Raw genomic sequence first — 21,761 nt, 5'->3', positions numbered from 1 at the left:
GGCCCAATTCCAACACATGTGCATTGAAAAACTAACCATAGACAATTTTACTAACCTCGACGACCCTATCAAAACTTTTACTGAAACACTCACTTCAATTGCCCAAAAGACAATTCCAAAATCCGCTCCAAAACCTACGAAGTTCCTTTTATCTGAAGAATCTTTTAAAACACGCAGTAATCGGGCAGCTGCTCTAAGACGCTACTTCAATTGCCCAACTGCTTCAAACTACAGTGAATTTAAAATTTGGCGGGCAAAGGCTCGGCGATCAATTAAAATTGACAAAAGAAACAGCTGGAGAGAATATGTATCCAAGATATCATCAAACACGTCCTCAAAAAAAGTATGGGATATGATTCGGAAAATAAGTGGGAAAAAGAAAAAGGCAACATCCTCCCACCTCATTAATAAAAACAAAATTTTCTCGTCTATAACTGAAATTGCTGATGCATTTGCAAAAAACATAGCTAAAAACTCATCCCCTCTAAACCACTCCCAAAAATTCCAGTCTTTGAAAAAAAAGAGAGAAAAGAAACGGCTCAATTTCAAATCATCAAACAAAGAAAGTTATAATGAACAATTTACCCTACCAGAACTTGTTGATTCGCTTAGAAAATCACAGGACACTGCTTCAGGTCCTGATGATATTCCATATCAATTTCTAAAGCACTTACCGGACTCTTCACTAACATGCCTTCTTTACATATTCAACCAAGTTTACGCTTCCGGAAAGATTCCCGATTCGTGGAAGAACTCCACAATTATACCTATCCCAAAACCGGGAAAGGATGCTACTGACCCAAACAACTATCGTCCTATCTCTCTGACTAGTTGTGTATGTAAAACTTTGGAACGAATGATAAACACTAGACTGGTTTGGTTTCTTGAGGCCAACGATATAATATCCCCTCTTCAAAGTGGCTTTAGAAATAGAAGAGGGACAAATGACCATCTCATCAGATTAGAGACGTTCATTCGAGAGGCTTTCGCCAAGAAAGAACACCTTGTCGCTGTGTTCTTCGATCTTGAGAAGGCCTATGATACTACATGGCAGTATGGCATCATGAAAGATCTTCACGACCTTGGCGTACGTGGAAACCTTCCCAATTTTATATCTAATTACCTATCAGATAGACACTTCAAAGTCCGTGTTGGTTCAACTTTTTCTGAAACGTCTAAACAGGAAATGGGAGTCCCACAGGGTGGAATCCTATCAGTCACACTGTTTGGACTTAAAATAAATGATATAGTCAAATGTCTTGGTCAATCAACAGAAGGGTCGCTATTTGTGGATGACTTCTTGATCTGTTACAGATCTAAGAACATGCACACGATAGAACGACAACTTCAACAGAGTTTAAACAAACTACAAAATTGGGCAGACGAAAACGGCTTCAAATTCTCTAAATCCAAAACTGTGTGCATGCATTTCTGTCAAAAACGAAAAGCACACAATGACCCAAATCTAACACTCGATGGCACTAGAATTCCTGTTGTTGAACAGACTAAATTTCTCGGCCTCATTTTTGATTCGAAACTCTCTTTCATACCACATATAAAGTATCTGAAGGATAAGTGTTCCAAGGCGTTAAACATTATACGAGTCCTTTCTCATACTGATTGGGGAGCGGATCGTGAAATGCTTTTGCGCCTATACAGATCACTTATTCGAACAAAACTGGATTATGGTTCTATGGTATACGGGTCAGCGCGCAGTTCGTACCTTCAGATGCTAGATCCAATCCATAACCAAGGGCTACGTCTTGCCCTGGGAGCTTTTCGAACAACACCTGTAAAAAGCCTGTACGTGGAAGCAAATGAACCATCCCTTTATGACAGAAGAATAAAACTTTCATTACAATTTGCAACTCAATTAAAATCAAACCCTAAAAATCCTGCTTTCAACCAAGTATTCAACCCCAAATACCAAAACATATTTACGCAAAACCAAAAACTTCTGCCAACATTTGGTATCCGAATTTTGAATTTCCTGCAAGAACTCAACATAAAATTGACGGACATAGCTGAATTTAACATATCTGATGTTCCTCCGTGGACCATTCAAACCCCCGATTTTAACTTTACATTACATGAGCGAGGGAAATCAAGTGTTATGCCCGAAGAACACAAATCCTCCTTTCGGGAATGCATTTCGAATTACCCTTCTCATACACAACTTTACACCGATGGCTCCAAAGAAGGTGAGAAAGTGGCAGCAGCCTGCTGTACTGCCAATACTTGCACTTCAGTCCGACTACCAGACGGCGCCTCCATCTTTTCTGCTGAAGCATGCGCCATTGGTTTGGCCCTCGACCATATCGATGAACACCGCATTAAAAAGGCAATTATTTGTTCAGACTCTCTATCTGTCCTACAGAGTTTACAGTTACGAGATCCTAAAAACACAATCGTACAAAACCTTGCTCTTCGAATATCTCGTATATTAAAAAAGTCTAAAATAACTTTACTATGGATTCCGAGCCATGTCGGAATAAAAGGCAACGAATTTGCTGACAGGGAAGCAAAAAATGCATTGAATCTCGAACAAACAAATATCAAACTACCATACACAGATTTTAAACCTACTATTCGTACAGCCATTCAAAATGAATGGCAGAAACGCTGGTCTCTGGAGACCAACAACAAACTTTTTAAGATACAACCGAAACTTAAAACATCTATTCCCAGTCGGAAAGATCGTAGAGAGGAAGTTGTCCTCGCTCGGCTCCGCACTGGGCACACATATCCTACTCATTCGTACCTTTTAAAACGAGAAGATATACCTTCATGCCACGCATGTGACACTCCATTTACAGTGGAGCATTTTTTAATAGAATGTTCCGATTTTAAACACATTCGTGATAACTACTTCCGAGTCCCGGATATGAAAACACTTTTCAGTTCCGTGGATTCGAAGGCATTATTTAACTATTTGAAAGACATCGGTCTATTTTATAGACTCTGATGTCTTTTAACCCACCTTATCCTTTTTGACGTTATATATATATCGCATATTCCATATCATCTATTCGTTATCTCTTTTATTATTTTAACTCCCTTTTATTTATTTTTTTATTATCTACACATACAATGCGAATACTTTTAAAATGAACCATTTTATCTTATTTTATCTTCGCTATTCACATGTTTGTTAAAAAAGTAAAATAAATAAATAAATCACCATGGCCCTAAATGACCACAGCCGTCGATGGGCCGTTAAACATAAACAAACAAACAAACAAAATCCTATCCGTCGTCGTTCGTCGTGCGTAAACTTTTTACGTTTTCGACTTCTTTTCAAAAACCAGTGGATGGAATTTTTCAATCTTGGTCAGAATCATCCTTATGTAGGAAATAACACTTTTGGGTATATTTTATCCATTTTTCAGCAGAAAATTATTCAAACTTGGTCTGAATTATCTTTGGTGGATGAGGGTATAACATTGTAAAATTGGGAGTCCTGCCCCATCCCAAGGGGCTAGGGCGGGGCCCCAAAAGGAAAATTTACCAATATTTTAAAATTCTTATCCTTTGATGACATGACAAGTATTGTATTTCACTTAGTTTACATGTTGATTTCCACACTCATCATAACAATGAAATTGAGCTACTAGTACCTATAATATAACCCGGGTGACCGCTAAGGCCCTGGGGCCTCTTGTTGAATATTATGGGCCGAATCCTATGTCCCTACGCCTCTTGGTTATTCAATGGATCTTCAATGATTTCAATACATTTGACCTTAATGACCTTGAAAATGTGTCTAGATCATTCATTTGAATAAACTTCATAGACATTTACCAAAGCATACTACTGGCCGATTATCCTCCAGGCCTTTTCGTTACTCAAAGTATGATGTTAAGATTTTACGCGTTTGACCTAAGTGATATTGAAAAATGGTTAAGGTTATTCATCTTTGCAAACTTGAAAGCACTTATCCTAGCGCGCTTCTTAACAAATATGTTGAGAGTGGACAAATGTGATCCATTTAACAAACGTGATATACCTTTACTATATCATACTACTGGCCAGTAATATAACCCTAGGCCTCATGGTTATTCAGAAGAAAATATTTCAACACATATGACCCCTGTGACATTGAAATGGACAAAGGTCATTCATCTGAACATGGTTCTAGCTTAGTACCATGAGCCTACTGCTAGGTCACTTAGAGTTATTTAGAAAAAATTGCTTTGAAAAATGTTGATGGATGCAGGATAGATGACGGATGAAGCACTATAGCACATACGCTCATTTTACCCTTGGGCAAGTGACTAAAAATGACTAAACCACACTAATTGGACAATGCATAAAGCATTGTAATATGCTGCCTCCTTTATAATACTATGTAAATTTTGACCCCTTATTGTGGTTCCTTATTGGGTTGGGAAGTGCCAGCCTCTAAATCTACATACAAATGAAATAGCCAAGCTCAGGTGTTTTTAGACATCAAGTTTTTTAAAATTTGTTGATAATTACGTATACCCTTTTACCATCCCTAGTATCTATGAAGAAGAGTATAGGAACAAAAAGGAGGAATCTTCAATCCACTTCTCCTGATAATAATAATTTGAGGTTCTTATATACTGCTTTATCACAACCTAGTTGGTAGGTCGTCTCAAAATCGGTTCACAAATTATTATCCCTGGTTATGGGGCCTATGCATCTTTCTCAACTCCTTAGGGAGCATGCAGCCGGAGCTGCCATTTCGGCACTAACAGCATTCAACAATTCTAGCACTGCCCAACCACCTACTCATTTACAGCTGAGTAGACTGTAACAAGCGGAGTAAAGTATCTTGCTCAAAGGTACAACACATTGCTGTGCCGTGACTCGAACCGGCATCCCTTCGGTCCCGAGCTCGGCGTCTTACCACTAGACTACCGTGTCTCCTAATTAAGCTTTATAAGGTTTCATTCAAACTTGGTTGAAATCTGTTTTCAGAGAAGATGTTAAAATATGAAAAGTTTACACACAAGTAAGATTGTAAAATGGACGAAGATGACGATAACTAACTTGAGTCTTTGGGTCAGTTGGACTTATATCATCATTCTGGTATCCTCCCAAAAATTCAAAAGACAGTATGTTTCATTCAAACATTTTATTGTCATGAACATACTGGTAATGGCAATAATAATTCTGTTCATTTTTGTTACATAATTTATATGAATACATGGATACACAGTTTCAAGCTGTTCTCATCGATAACTATACTGTTATGAAACAATCTAACACTTGATTCCTAGCTTATTCGTATCAAACCAAGCTATCATCTCTCCTTGCATGTTCACATCCAGCAACTTGGCAACAAGGTATCGGTAGCTAGACCTGAACATATGTCACTTGGTCACAAACAAAAGAGAAAAAGCACTGATCATAGTCAGACACCTTCATCAGTTGGCCACTGCGGCCCCATGGAGATTTGTAATAAGTTCATGTTTAATAGATCAGAACTCTTGTTAACAACCAACAGGACATGGAGATTTGTAGCTTGTTCACATCCAACAACTCCCAAGCATTGGTTACTAGTTCATGTCCAACAACTCCCAAGCATTGGTAACTTGTTCACGTCCAACAACTCCCAAGCATTGGTTACTAGTTCATGTCCAACAACTCCCAAGCATTGGTTACTTGTTCACGTCCAACAACTCCCAAGCATTGGTTACTAGTTCATGTCCAACAACTCCCAAGCATTGGTTACTTGTTCACATCCAACAACTCCCAAGCATTGGTTACTTGTTCACGTCCAGCAACTCCCAAGCATTGGTTACTAGTTCATGTCCAACAACTCCCAAGCATTGGTTACTTGTTCACGTCCAACAACTCCCAAGCATTGGTTACTAGTTCATGTCCAACAACTCCCAAGCATTGGTCGCTTGTTCACATCCAACAACTCCCAAGCATTGGTCGCTTGTTCACGTCCAACAACTCCCAACCATTGGCTACTAGTTCATGTCCAACAACTCCCAAGCATTGGTTACTTGTTCATGTCCAACAACTCCCAAGCATTGGTTACTTGTTCACACTCAACTACCTCTAAACAATCATCACTTATGTATTTGCTACCAACAGCAGCACATGGGAGCTTTTGCTATTTTTTCACGTCCAGCTAGACCTAAACAGTCATCACTCATGTACAACTAACAAGACATCAATATTTGTAACCTGTTCACATCAAACTTCAGGTGAACACTCGTCTCTTTTTCACAATCAACAAAACAAAATATACTCCTTTGTAACATAATTACATTAAACTTAACATGAAGATTCAACACTCATTATAAAATTCAACTAGACATGAATATTGCCACTTGTTCACATAAAACTTGATATGACCACGCACCTCTTGCTGGTTTCTGAACTGAACATTTGTCATTTGTTCACATCCAACTAAACATGAACATTAGTCACTTGTTCAAATCTAACCAGTCATAAACATTAGTCACTTGTTCAAATCCAACCAGTCATAAACATTAGTCACTTGTTCAAATCTAACCAGTCATAAACATTAGTCACTTGTTCACATCTAACCAGTCATAAACATTAGTCACTTGTTCACATCCAACTAGTAATGAACATTTGTCACTTGTTCACATCTAACCAGTCATAAACATTAGTCACTTGTTCACATCTAACCAGTCATAAACATTAGTCACTTGTTCACATGCAACTAGTAATGAACATTTGTCACTTGTTCACATCCAACTAGACATGAACCTAAGTCACTTGTTTAAATCTAATTAGACATGAACATTAGTCACTTGTTCAAATCTAACTAGACATGAACATTTGTCATTTGTTCACATCCAACTAGACTTGAACATTAGTCACTTGTTCACATCCAACTAGACTTGAACATTAGTCACTTGTTCACATCCAACTAGACATGAACATTAGTCACTTGTTCAAATCTAACTAGACATGAACATAAGTCACTTGTTCAAATCTAACTAGACATGAACCTAAGTCACTTGTTTAAATTCAACTAGACATGAACATAAGTCACTTGTTCAAATATAGCTAGACATTATGCTCTTCACTTGTTCAATTCTTACTAGTCATGAACATAAGTCACTTGTTAACATCCAACTAGACTTGAACATTAGTCGCTTGTTTAAATCCAACTAAACTTGAACATTAGTCGCTTGTTTAAATCCAACTAGACATGAACCTAAGTCACTTGTTTAAATTCAACTAGACATGAACATAAGTCACTTGTTCAAATCTAACCAGTCATAAACATTAGTCACTTGTTCAAATCTAACTAGTCATAAACATTTGTCACTTGTTCACATCCAACTAGACTTGAATATTAGTCCCTTGTTTAAATCCAACTAGACATGAACCTAAGTCACTTGTTTAAATCCAACTAGACATGAACATAAGTCACTTGTTTAAATCTAACTAGTCATTGACATTAGTCACTTGTTCAAATCTAACTAGTCATGGACATTAGTCACTTGTTCACATCCAACTAGACTTGAACATTAGTCGCTTGTTTAAATCTAACTAGACATGAACATAAGTCACTTGTTCAAATCTAACCAGTCAGAAACATTTGTCACTTGTTAACATCTAACTAGACATGAGCATTCTGAACACTTGTTCACATCTAGCTAGACATTATGCTCTTCACTTGTTCAATTCTTACTAGTCATGAACATAAGTCACTTGTTAACATCCAACTAGACTTGAACATTAGTCGCTTGTTTAAATCCAACTAGACTTGAACATTAGTCACTTGTTTAAATCCAACTAGACATGAACGTAAGTCACTTGTTTAAATCCAACTAGACATGAACATAAGTCACTTGTTTAAATCTAACTAGTCATGGACATTAGTCACTTGTTACATCCAATAAGATATGGATATTTATAATATGTTCACATTCATTTAGACTTGAGTTCTTTATTGGTTCATCCAACAGCCATCGGAACACTGTTATTGTACTAGATCTGAACATCTGCCATTTATTCAAATCTGTCTTGAACGCCATTTACATTACACAATGTCACCAACCCGATCATTCTGACATGATGGAATAAAATATATCAATCAGCCCCAGTGTCAAGTTTAGGAAATAACTTACTTATTTTTCCATGGAAAAAAATTTGTTGGAGTTAAGGAAAATTCTTGTATTAAGGCAAAGAGTATCAACAAGTAAAACTAGTACATTATTACCATTGTCAATATAAGTCAGTTTCAAAAGAGGTATTCCCTACAAAGAGATTTGTTGCAATGTTTTTAAAGAATTATAAAGTTGTTTGATATTTGAATGTTTGAAATAGAAAAAGAAAAAAAAGAAAAAAAAAACATTACTAATACTGCCATGGAGACATCATCAATGTACAACATCAAAATAAGTGTCGATTCATGGCCCACAAAGCCAATGAAAACACAGTGAACATTGAAAGTTACACAACAACTTCACAGGGAAAATTGCTCCAAGAAAAGTCTTTTTGATTTCTAAATCTTCTATATATAAGGGAGACTACTCCAATTAAAATAAATCTTTTGAGTAGAACTCTTTGCAATTATAACTAATAAAGTGGTACCCTTTCCCTTAACATGAGGGAATTTCCCTTAACTTCTGTATTGCTTTCCTGTGCAAAAATTGAAGTCAAGTAGCATTCATGAAACTGGGGCCTTGTATGTGCAATATGAAACGGTGTGGTTTGCCATTGTTAATATTCTATACTGGCACAGTCATAAATTAGCATACATTTCCCGGAATGTACATGTTTAATTTAAAATTAGAATCAATATGTTGGTACAATTACTTTAATGATGATATATTTGTGTATGTTAACAGTATATAATACACCACATAACAATGGATGAAAACCAGATCCAAATTTACCAGTCGACCTTATCAAATACAGACTATTGAAGGAAATTATAATCTGGTTTTAATCATATTGATTATACTTCACCAACAAACAGGGAGGGCTTTTTGATTGTCAGTACTGTTTTCAGAATTTTCGGAATGTCCTAGAGGTTTTGAAAAGAAACAGTCTCTAAATCTTTTGAGAAATTATGAAGTCACTAATGAGCAAATGACAAAGAATGTAGATGTACAGGCAGAATACTTTAATAACTATTTCTGTATAATCATATTCTGATGATTATAAATAAAAAATAACAAATTTCATGAAACTAGAACATTTAAAAAAATGATGTTGGTGATTAATTTAATTTTGAATCAATATAGATGTAAACTCCAAAACACATGACATAATATAAATGGTTTACTGTTGTGTGGGTGATTACTGGTTTATAAACATGTACATAAAGAACACTTTCGAACCTCGTTAAATTATTGCAAACATCAAAAGCAAATTCTTAATTGATATTTAGCAAAATTAAAGAAACTACGACATGGTAATTAATGTTTGAAGATACGTTGGTGATATTTGAATACATCCTTAAAGACACACACAACCTTAAATAATACTTATATGTTAACACTCGATGGATTTTCTGATACTTCAGTATCACAGTACAAATGCATGTCTGCAGTTTGCTATATATTTTGATCTGAAAATTACTACGAGATGTAAAATATATATATATAAAAATTCATATGCCTTTTGTGTAAAAACACCTAATGGCTATTATTACTCTCGTGGTGTGAGCGACATTGTGTGGGCTATTAACTGATCACTGTACATAATATACATCTTTTAAAAATCTTACATTTTATTAAGGCAAAATGGAATAATGACATAATTCCTTGGTGACATTACACTTTCAGGCAAAATTCAAGACATTGAGCTATCCTACTATGCTACACCTTATATTAAGTACATGTAGGTATATGTTGTATATATCATACTCAGTTATCTTCTTCGAGGGAGCCCAATCTCACTATTTCACATTCGACCGTTTTTGAGTTTGGCATTTAAAAGCAGAATTCTGAATACCTTGCTTTTGGCTCAAATTCAATTCCATGTTAAGAACTGAGATTTTGAGGGTTTCTTCCTTGTGAAAAAATGAAAGATTGGCAATTATAAAATATATACATTAGTTCACTTAAATCAGTTAAAACGCATTCTTTTATACACAGTGTAATTCTACAATAAAAGTATAACACATGTACCTATGTTTGTAAATAAAATTTGATGAATCAAAATGTACATGTATACAGATACATAGGCATCACAGTCCAGCAGTGAAACACGTTATATTCTAAGGTCAGATAAAGATATCCAATACATCTTCAAGGACATTTAACATATTCAATGTCAAATAAAAATACTAATTACGATGTATACGATATATCTTGAAGTTTACATCTCTCAAAGTCACATAAATACATGTGATATCTTCAAGCTCAGATAAAGAATTGTGATATCTTCACTTTATGTCAGATAGACATAGTCAAGCTCAGATAAAGAATTGTGATATCTTCACTTTATGTCAGATAGACATAGTCAAGCTCAGATAAAGAGCGGTGTGGATTGCTTTTAAAACATCTTCTGTATTTATATGTTTCATTAAAACTTTTAACAGAACAATTAAAATGGTGAACAAAACCATTCACATCCAGAACAGAATAAGGACATCACATTAAACATGTAAAAGGTTAGCACTAAACTGTCCAGAATCTATTCTTGTTTCATTTGTTCAGTTAGAGCAGTGAATGCCATCAGATGAGCTCCAGACCCAACAGAATTCTGGCTACTGAGGTGATCGATGTTTCAGATATGAAGTACATCTATGCGTGACTATCTATATATATATATGTTTCTTTATTTGTCTCTACACTACCAGAACAATCGGAAAACATCCTGTGACTTGACTGCGCCCAGCGTCCATGTCCGCTTCGGTACTAGCTATATCTGGTGTTGGTCCTACACAGTAATATCACTACAGCAATATTTACCATGTTATGTATTAAAACTGGCTGTATCACTGTTAAATAAATAAGACTCACCAGGTATGTAAGAAAACTCCATGTATCACTACAGCAATATTTACCAGGTATGTAATAAAACAGGCTGAATCACTGTCAAATAAATAAGACTCACCAGGTATGTAAGAAAACTCCATGTATCACTACAGCAATATTTACCAGGTATGTAATAAAACAGGCTGAATCACTAGTAAGATTTATCAGGTATGTAAAAAAACTGGCTAGATCTCATCTGTCGTTTAGTCTCTTAAAAGATGTGAAATTTCTAGCTTTAGCTCAGCAATGAAACACAATGAATACTAGTTTTATCAACACAGTCTGCCTTAGAAAACTACACCATGGGTGTTAACCAAAGCATGACAGTACAAACAGAGGCAGAATAACAGAACTTGTGTATTACCTATAATGTACATAGATCTAAGCACACCAGCAAGAAAACCTTGTCACTTACACCTACTGATTCAACCGATTTGCAAGAAATGTCAAGAGAGATGAGTTTGGATCTGGGTAGTTAAAGATAAGTGTTGACTTGAAAATGTTTGGAATGTGATATTGGGTAGCACCAGAGTTGGGGAATAAGACTGGGTAAAACCTTTTGTTTTGTGTGAGTGCATTGAAATGTTCACTGCAGGCCTGGTTGTAAATGTACTTGGTGTGCAAATGGCAGTTGTTAGGTTGGGCACCTCCTGCGGCAACGTGGGCGCTCCGCACACTATTTGCAGGTATATTTCCACTGCCATATATCTGCTCTTGTGGTCTTACATACTGATAGTATCTGGGTGAAATGCAGAAAACTAGATAGTCTGCATTTTGGACCTGGTAGTCTAACCAGTCATTGGTGTTGCTGAAGAATTGTTGCATACTGCTACGATTCTCGTTGGTATTAGGCTGGCTAATCAACTTTTGAATGGTTTGGTTGAACATGTCACATTTAACAATGAACCCTATATCCTTCAGCTGTGAACCCAGTGTAAGGACTTCCTCCAAATGCCTTTCGCTGTCATCAGCGAACGTCAGGAACAGCTTGATTTGTCCTATAACACAATAAATTTCACTGTTAAAAGTATTGACAGTGTCAACTTGATTTAGTCACAACTACCTGTCTATAAAGGTCACAGTTACCTGTTTAAAAATGGCAAAGCAACCTATCTATAAATGTCACAACTACTTGTCTATAAAGGTCACAGTAACCTGTTTACAAAGGGCATAGCAAACTATCTACAAATGTCACAACTACCTGTCTATAAAGGTCACAGTTACCTGTTTAAAATCGGCAAAGCAACCTATCTATAAATGTCATAACTACTTGTCTATAAATGTCACAGTAACCTGTTTAAAAACGGCAAAGCAACCTATCTATAAATGTCACAACTACCTGTCTATAAAGGTCACAGTAACCTGTTTACAAAAAGGCATCCTGTCTATACAGGACACTGACAGACAATAACCTGTTTTTACATGACACTTACAGATAAGAACCTGTCTATACAGGACACTAACATACAAGAACCTGTATATACAAGATACTTACAGACAAGAACATGCATATACAGGACACTAGAAGGCAAACACCTGTCTATACAGGTTACTGACAGAAAATTACCTGTCTTTACAGGACACTTACAGAAAACAACCTGTCAATACAGGACAAAGACAATAACCTGTCTATGAAGGACACAAACAGACAATAATCTGTTGATACAGGACACTAACGGACAATAACCTGTCCATACAGGATGCTTACAGACATTAACCTTTCTATACAGGACAATAACAGGTAATCACTTGTCTATTTAGGACACTTACAGAAAAACAAGGGGCCCAGAGTGCCTGTATCGCTCACTTGGATATGTTTAAAGAACTTGATATGAGATAAAGATATAGCCCTCCATGGTAGGTACTGTATGTACATATAAAATTTCATTAAGATATAATGGAGATATAGCGATAACAAACTTCAAATGTCAAAATCCAAGATGGCGGCCTAGTGGCCATCTTGTTTTAATGAATACACCCTAATAGACAACTTGATGGAGACACAATTGGGATAAAATCCCATAATCCCTATGGTAGAAGAAGGATTTCAAAGGTTTTACCTCTATTTCCCCTATTGGGCTATGGCCGCGCTCTGTCCTGGGAGCCACACCCATTGTTTATACAAATTAGAGCACCCTTCGCCTAAACATGCTCCAGACCAAATTGGGATGAAATCCCTTAATCCCTATGGTAGAAGAAGGATTTTAAAGGTTTACCTCTAATTCTCCTATTTGGCCCCACCCCTCTGCCCCCAGGGAGGGTCACACCCACCTTATATACAAAAAAATGAGCCCCCTTGGCCTAAGGATGTTAAGACCAAATTGGGATGAAATCCCTTACTCCCTATGGTAGAAGGAAGATTTTAAAGGTTTTAACTTTATATTTATTTCCCCTATTCTAACCTACCCCTCTGTCCCCAGGGGGGCCACACCCACTGTTTATACAAAATTGAGTCCCCTTGGCCCAAGGATGCTCTAGACACATTAGGAAAAAATTCCTTTATCCCTATGCCAGAAAAAAGGAATTTAAAAGTTTTACCTCTATTTCCTTATTGGACCTGCCCCTCTGCCCCAATGGGGGACACTGTGACCCACCATTTATACAAAATTGAGTGCCCTTGGCCAAAGGATGCTCCAGACTAAATTAGGATAAAATACCTTTATCCCTATGCTAGAAGAAGGATTTAAAAAGTTTTACCTATATTTCCCTTATTGGGCCCTGCTTCTCTGCCCCAAGGGAGGCCACACCCAATGTTTATATAAAATTGAGTGCCCTTGGCCCAAGGATGCTCCAGACCAAATTAAGTTAAAATCCACTAAGCCATTCAGGACTAGTAACGTTTTAAAGGAAACATTGATGGATTGACAGATGGACAAGGGACGCTGCACCATAGTATAAGCTCACCTGCCAAGTGTTAGTATGAAAATGTCCAAGTTTGATCACTGAAGACAATTTTCTCAAAGCCACAGGTGTCATTCGAAATTAATGATAAACAACCCTAATTTAAGAAAACTTACTAGGGTTATTGTGTGGGATTACTGATCCTCGAGGACTGAGATCATTCCTTTTTAATTCTTCATCACTACTAGACCGCTTCACACGGAGGACTTCACTACAGTTGTTTGAGGAGGACCAACTTTCTTGTGGGTTAGAGTATCGTCGCTCAGCATCAGACTTGGTGCTTGATTGTCTACTGTTGGCGACACTGTTCTGGGATGGACATGTACAATGTGAAGGGAAACTTCCGACCACTTCAAGTAACTTTGTCTGTTCAGATTCATCATCTTCACTATCTATAGGTGAAGGTGGCAAAAATTCATGTTGTGTGTACGGGATTGGTGAACTGATTCCGCCATTTTGATATCTGCTAGGTGCCACTGCCGACAATTGCACCCTAACATCTGTACGACAGGTACACTGATTGGTACTATCTGGCCAGAACTGTTTCACATTATCTTTCCCTAAGTCATTCACATGACTAGGATGTCTGTTGTACTCCTTGGGATTGTTTTGTAGAGTCAGTGCTTCATTTTGACATTTAGCTGACGGGTAATTGTGGGGTGACGAATTTCTTCTGTGTAAACCCTGTCTGCTATCTGCTCTATTCTGTTTTTCAAGAGGAGACAGTGGGCTGTCATCTGGGTAACTGGAATATTCCCTTAGCTGTTTAGGAATGGCACCAGTTTCTGGTCCAGGTTGTGTGTAGGCCTGAGTAACCGGTGTCTTAAGAGAACTGCCTTGGTAGAATGGTAGCTGTAGTGTAGAAGTACTCATCTGAGGTCCTCGCCGTATCCAGTTTTGTCCTCCTTGAGATGGAGTATTACGCTGTCTGATGTTTAAAGTGTCTTGATTATGGAGCAGCATGGAGTATTCATTCTGATGGACAGCTTGATGATTGTTTTGTTGAGAATGATGAACAGGAGGAAAAGCGAATGGCGGTCGAGCAACGCTCTCCAAATTAGGGTGTAAGCTTTGATGCCTAGGGTGCTCACTGCTTGTATTTGAAACTGGACAATGTAAGCTTGAAAACTCCAAAGGTTCCCTTTGAGACCGACATGTTGTCCTTGCGGTTTTTCCATTTGAATTTGGAAGGTGACAATGATGAAGCGTATTAGCAGAAGAGAAGGTTCTACATTCTGTTGAATCGTGTTGTCTACAACTTTCACATCGACAGCGATGTTCATTTTGTCCATTAAGGTTTCCATCAAATGGTCTGCACTCTCCTGACTTGTATCTTTGTTCTATCTCTGAAATAATTAACACCAAAAAATTAAAAACTATCTTATAAATCTTGATGGTCATGTGATCAAATTTGGTGACTGATCCCCCCCCCCCCCCCCCCNTGTCTGTCTGTCTGTCTGTCTGTCTGTCTGGTCTGTCTGTCTGTCTGTCTGTCTGTCTCTCTCTCTCTCTCTCTCTCTCTCTCTCTCTCTCTCTCTCTCTCTCTCTCTCTCTTCTCCTCTTCCCTATCCACCACCAACACTTTCCTTGAAAATTAAAAACAAAATCTGTTCATTCAGTATCAACAAGAAACAAAAGGACAATTATAACACAAACAGAACTATCTTTATCTTTCCTAAGACAAAACATACAAACAGGAAACAATACAAGAACACAAACACATGTACAATACTGACCAGGAAAGCTTTCCTCCAGCACAGCTGTACAGTCTTCCAACTCCATCTCCTGTAACACCATATACACTAATTCCAGGGTGATGTTAGGGTTGGGTATGTAGTAGCGGTTAAACAGCAGCAGAGTGGGACTGGCATGTGGTACGCTCCTCAATACCTGTAAATATGTATTCCATACTACATTCACTAGTTACTGTAGCCACTATATATTACATTCACTAGATATTACATTCAATAGATATCACATTCACTATATATCACATTCACTAGATATCATATTCACTAAATATTACATTTATTGTATACTACATTCTTCAGATACTTAATTCACTAAAAAATACATTATCTAAATATCACATTCACTAGATAGTACATTCTCTAGATATCACATTCACTAGATATTACATTCTCTAGATATCACATTCACTAGATATTACATTCACTAGATACTGTAGTCACTAGATATCACATTCACTAGATATTACATTTGTTAGATATTACATTCACTAGATACTACATTCACTAAATATTACATTCACTATATATTTCCTTCACTAGATATTACATTTACTAGATACTACATTCACTAAATGTTACAATCACTATATATTTCCTTCACAAGATACTACATTCACTAGTTACTGTAGTCACTATATATTACATTCACTAGATATCACATTCACTAGATATAACACTCACTAAATATTACATTCACTAGATATTACATTCACTAGATATAACATTCACTAGATACTACATTCAATAGATATTACATTCACTAGATATCACATTCACTAGATATCACATTCACTAAATATTACATTCACTATATATTACATTCATTATATATTACATTCACTATATATTACATTCAGTCACTAGATACTGTAGTCACTAGATATTACATTCACAAGATGATAAATTCACTAGATACTACATTCACTAGATATCACATTCACTAGATATAACATTCACTAGATACTACTAATGTAGTCACTAGATACCCTAGTCACTAGATACTGTAGTCACTAGATACTGTAGTCACTAGATACCCTAGTCACTAGATACAGTAGTCACTAGATAATGAGGTAACTAGATACTGTAGTCACTTGCTATCCTAGTCACTAGATACTGTAGTCACTATATACCCTAGTCACTAGATACCCTAGTCACTAGATACTGTAGTCACTAGATACTGTAGTCACTAGATATTACATTCCCTAGATATTACATTCACTGATACTACATTCACTAGATATCACATTCACTAGATATCACATTCACTTGATATTACTTTCGTTAGATACTACATTCACTAGATATTACATTCATTAGATACTGTAGTTACTAGATACTGTAGTCACTAGATACTGTAGTCACTAGATATCACATTCACTAGATACTGTTGTCACTAGATATTACATTCACTAGATACTAGATATTACATTCGGTAGATACTACATTCACTAGATATTACATTCACTAGATATTACATTCACTAGATATTATATTCTCTAAATATTACATTCGTTAGATAACTACATTCACTAGATATTACATGCAGTCACTAGATACTGTAGTCACTAGATATTACATTCACTAGATGATAAATTCACTACATACGACATTCACTAGATATAACATTCACTAGATATAACATTCACTAGATATTACATTCATTAGATACTGTAGTTACTAGATATTGTAGTCACTAGATATCACATTCACTAGATATCACATTCACTAGATACTGTTGTCACTAGATATTAAGTTCACTAGATACTAGATATTACATTCGGTAGATACTACATTCACTAAATATTACATTCACTAGATATTACATTCAGTCACTAGATACTGTAGTCACTAGATATTTCATTCACTAGATGATAAATTCACTAGATACTACATTCACTAGATATCACATTCAATAGATATTACATTTACTAGATACTGTAACCACTAGATACTGTAGTCACTAGATTTTACATTCACTAGATATCACATTCACTACATATAACATTCACTAGATACTACATTCACTAGATATTACATTCACTAGATCCTGTAGTCACGAGATACCCTAGTCACTAGATACTGTAATCACTAGATACCATAATCACTTGATACTGTAATCAATAAAAACTGTAGTCACTAGATACTGTAGTCACAAGATACTGTAGTCACTAGAAACCCTAGTCACTAGATACTGTAGTCCCTATATACTGTAGTCACTGGATACTGTAGTCACTAGATACCCTTTACACTAGATACCCTAGTCACTAAATACTGTAGTCACTATATACCCTAGTCACTAGATACAGTAGTCACTATATACTGTTGTCACTAGATACCCTAGTCACTAGATACTGTAGTCACTATATACTGTTGTCACTAGATACCCTAGTCACTATATACTGTTGTCACTAGATACCCTAGTCACTAAATACTGTAGTCACTAGATACCCTAGTCACTAGATACCCTAGTCACTAGATACCGTAGTCACTAGATACAGTAGTCACTAGATACCCTAGTCTCTAGATATCACCTTCACTAGACACAGAAGTCATTAGATACTGTAGTCATTAGATACCCTAGTCACTAGATACCCTAGTCACTAGATATCACCTTCACTAGACACAGAAGTCACTAGATACTGTAGTCATTAGATACCCTAGTCAGTTGATACTGTAGTCACAAGATACTACATTCACTAGATATTACATTTACTAGATACTGTAGTTACTAGATAATGTAGTCACTAGATACAGTAGTCACTAGATACCCTAGCCACTAGATACTGTAGTCACTAGATACTGTAGTCAGTAGATATCACATTCACTAGATATTACATTCACTTGATATTACATTCACTAGATATTACATTCATTAGATACTGCAATCACGAGATATTACATTCACTAGATACTAAATTCACTAGATACTGTAGTCAGTAGATACTGTAGTCACTTGGTATCCTAGTCACTAGATACTGTAGTCACTATATAATACATTCACTAGATCCTGTAGTCACCAGATACTGTATTCACTAGATTCTGTAGTCACTAGATATTACATTTGCTAGATACTGTTGTCACTAGATATTACATTCAATAAATATTACATTCAATAGATATTACATTCATTAGATACTCGATCACTAGATATTACATTCACTTGATACTTCATTCACTAGATATAACATTCATTAGATACTACATTTATTAAATATTACATTCATTAGATATTACATTCACTAGACACTGTAGTCACTAGATATTACATTCGCTAGATACTGTTGTCACTAGATATTACATTCAATAAATATTACATTCAATAGATATTACATTCATTAGATACTCGATCACTAGATATTACATTCACTTGATACTACATTCACTAGATATTACATTCACTAGATATTACATTCACTACATATTACATTCACTAGATACTACATTCACTAGATATTACATTCAATACATACTACATTCACGATATATTACATTCACTAGATATTACATTTAATAGATACCCTAGTCACTAGATACTGCAGTCACTTGATACCCTAGTCACTAGATACCATAGTCACTAGATACTGTAGTCACTAAATACCCTTGTCACTAAATACCCTAGTCACTAGATACTGTAGTCACTAGATTCCCTAGTCACTTGATACCCTAGTCACTAGATACCCTAGTCACTAGATACCCTAGTCACTATATAATGTAGTCACTAGATACCCTAGTCACTAGATACTGTAGTCACTAGAAACCCTAGTCACTGGATACTGTAGTCACTATAAACTGTAGTCAATAGATACCCTAGTCAATAGATACTGTAGTCACTGGATACTGTAGTAATTAGATACCCTAGTTTCTAGATACTATAGTCACTAGATACCCTTTACATTAGATACAGTAGTCACTATATACTGTAGTCACTAGATACCCTAGTCACTAGATACCCTAGTCACTATATACCCTAGTCACAAGATACCCTAGTCAATAGATACAGTAGTCACTGGATACTGTAGTCATTAGATACCCTAGTTTCTAGATACTATAGTCACTAGATACCCTTTACATTAGATACAGTAGTCACTAGATTCTGTAGTCACTAGATACCCTAGTCACAAGATACCCTAGTCACTAGATACCCTAGTCACAAGATACCCTAGTCAATAGATACAGTAGTCACTGGATACTGTAGTCACTAGATACCCTAGTCAATAGATACAGTAGTCACTGGATACTGTAGTCACTAGATACCCTAGTCAATAGATACAGTAGTCACTGGATACTGTAGTCACTATATACCGTAGTCAATAGATACAGTAGTCATTAGATATCACCTTCACTAGAAACTGTAGTCACTAGATACTGAAGTCACTAGATAGTGTAGTCACTAGATACTACATTCACTAGATATTACATTCACTAGATATTACATTCATTAGATACTGTAGTCACTAGATACTGTAGTCAGTAGATATTACATTTACTAGATATTACATTCCCTTGATACTACATTCACTAGATATTACATTCACTAGATATTACATTCGTTAGATATGACATTCATTAAATATTACATTCACTAGATAATATATTCATTAGATACTGTAGTCACTAGATACTGTAGTCACTAGATATTACATTCACTAGATACTAGATTTACTAGATACTGTAGTCAGTAGATACTGTAATCACTAGGTACCCTAGTCACTAGATACTGTAGTCACTTGATAATACATTCACTAGATATTACATTCACTAGATATCACATTCGTTAGATACTACATTCACTAAATTTTACATTCACTAGATACTAGTAATGTAGTCACTAGATACTGAAGTCACTAGATATGACATTCACTAGATATTACATTCAATAGATATGACATTCAATAGATATTACATTTATTAGATACTGTAGTCACTAGATATAACATTCACTAGATACTAGATATTACATTCACTAGATATTACAATCTTTAGACACTACATTCACTAGATATTACATTCTTTAGATACTACATTCACTAGATATAACATTCACTAGACATTACAGTCAATAGATACTGTAGTCACTAGATATTACATTCACTAGATACTAGATATTACATTCACTAGATATTACAATCTTTAGATACTACATTCACTAGATATTACATTCACTAGATATTACAATCTTTAGATACTACATTCACTAGATATAACATTCACTAGACATTACAGTCAATAGATACTGTAGTCACTAGATACTGCATGCACTAGATATTTCATTCTTTAGATACTACATGCACTAGATATTTCATTCTTTGGATACTACATTCACTAGATATAACATTTACTAGATATTACAGTCATTTGATACTCTAGTCACTAGATACTACATTTACTAGATACTACATTCACTAGATACTAGATATTACATAGTCACTAGATATGACATTCACTAGATATTACATTAAATAGATATGACATTCAATAGATATTACATTTATTAGATCCTGTAGTCACTAGATATAACATTCACTAGATACTAGATATTACATTCACTAGATATTACAATCTTTAGATACTACATTCACTAGATATAACATTCACTAGACATTACAGTCAATAGATACTGTAGTCACTAGATACTACATGCACTAGATACTTCATTCTTTAGATACTACATTCACTAGATATAACATTAACTAGATATTACAGTCAATAGATACTGTAGTCACTAGATACTACATGCACTAGATATTTCATTCTTTAGATACTACATTCACTAGATATAACATTCACTAGATATTACAGTCAATAGATACTGTAGTCACTAGATATTACATTCACTAGATATTACATTCTTTAGATACTACATTCACTAGATATTACATTCACTAGATATTACATTCTTTAGATATTACATTATTTAGATACTACAGTCAATAGATACTGTAGTCACTAGATATTACATTCACTAGTGAATGTAATATCTAGTGACTACAGTATCTAATATCTAGTGAATGTTATATCTAGTGAATGTAATATCTAGTGACATGTATATATCAGTTACCTTTGACTGATATATACATGTCACTGTTCCCTGTCACATAACAATAGTAACTCATCAGTCAAAGGTAACTAATATACATGTCACTGTTCCCTGTCACAT

General features: G+C 35.5%; 1 protein-coding gene across 4 annotated transcripts in view; it reads right to left on the bottom strand.

Moving 5' to 3' along the window:
- Window positions 1-5,092: 5,092 nt before the first annotated feature.
- The window catches only part of LOC110450234, a 39,375-nt gene continuing 22,706 nt past the window's right edge, over window positions 5,093-21,761 (bottom strand). For all 4 annotated transcript variants that reach the window (XM_021497619.1, XM_021497621.1, XM_021497620.1 and 1 more), the window contains 3 exons: window positions 15,590-15,743; window positions 13,970-15,199; window positions 5,093-11,950 (listed from right to left, as the gene is read on the bottom strand). In XM_021497619.1, the coding sequence (XP_021353294.1) occupies window positions 11,370-11,950; window positions 13,970-15,199; window positions 15,590-15,743 (1,965 nt within the window). In that variant the 3' untranslated portion in view covers window positions 5,093-11,369. The remainder of the gene's footprint in view (window positions 11,951-13,969; window positions 15,200-15,589; window positions 15,744-21,761) is intronic.

Source organism: Mizuhopecten yessoensis, unplaced genomic scaffold, assembly GCF_002113885.1.
Source record: "Mizuhopecten yessoensis strain PY_sf001 unplaced genomic scaffold, ASM211388v2 scaffold5141, whole genome shotgun sequence".
NCBI lineage: Eukaryota > Metazoa > Mollusca > Bivalvia > Pectinida > Pectinidae > Mizuhopecten > Mizuhopecten yessoensis.
This window is presented reverse-complemented; position numbering and strand designations above follow the sequence as displayed.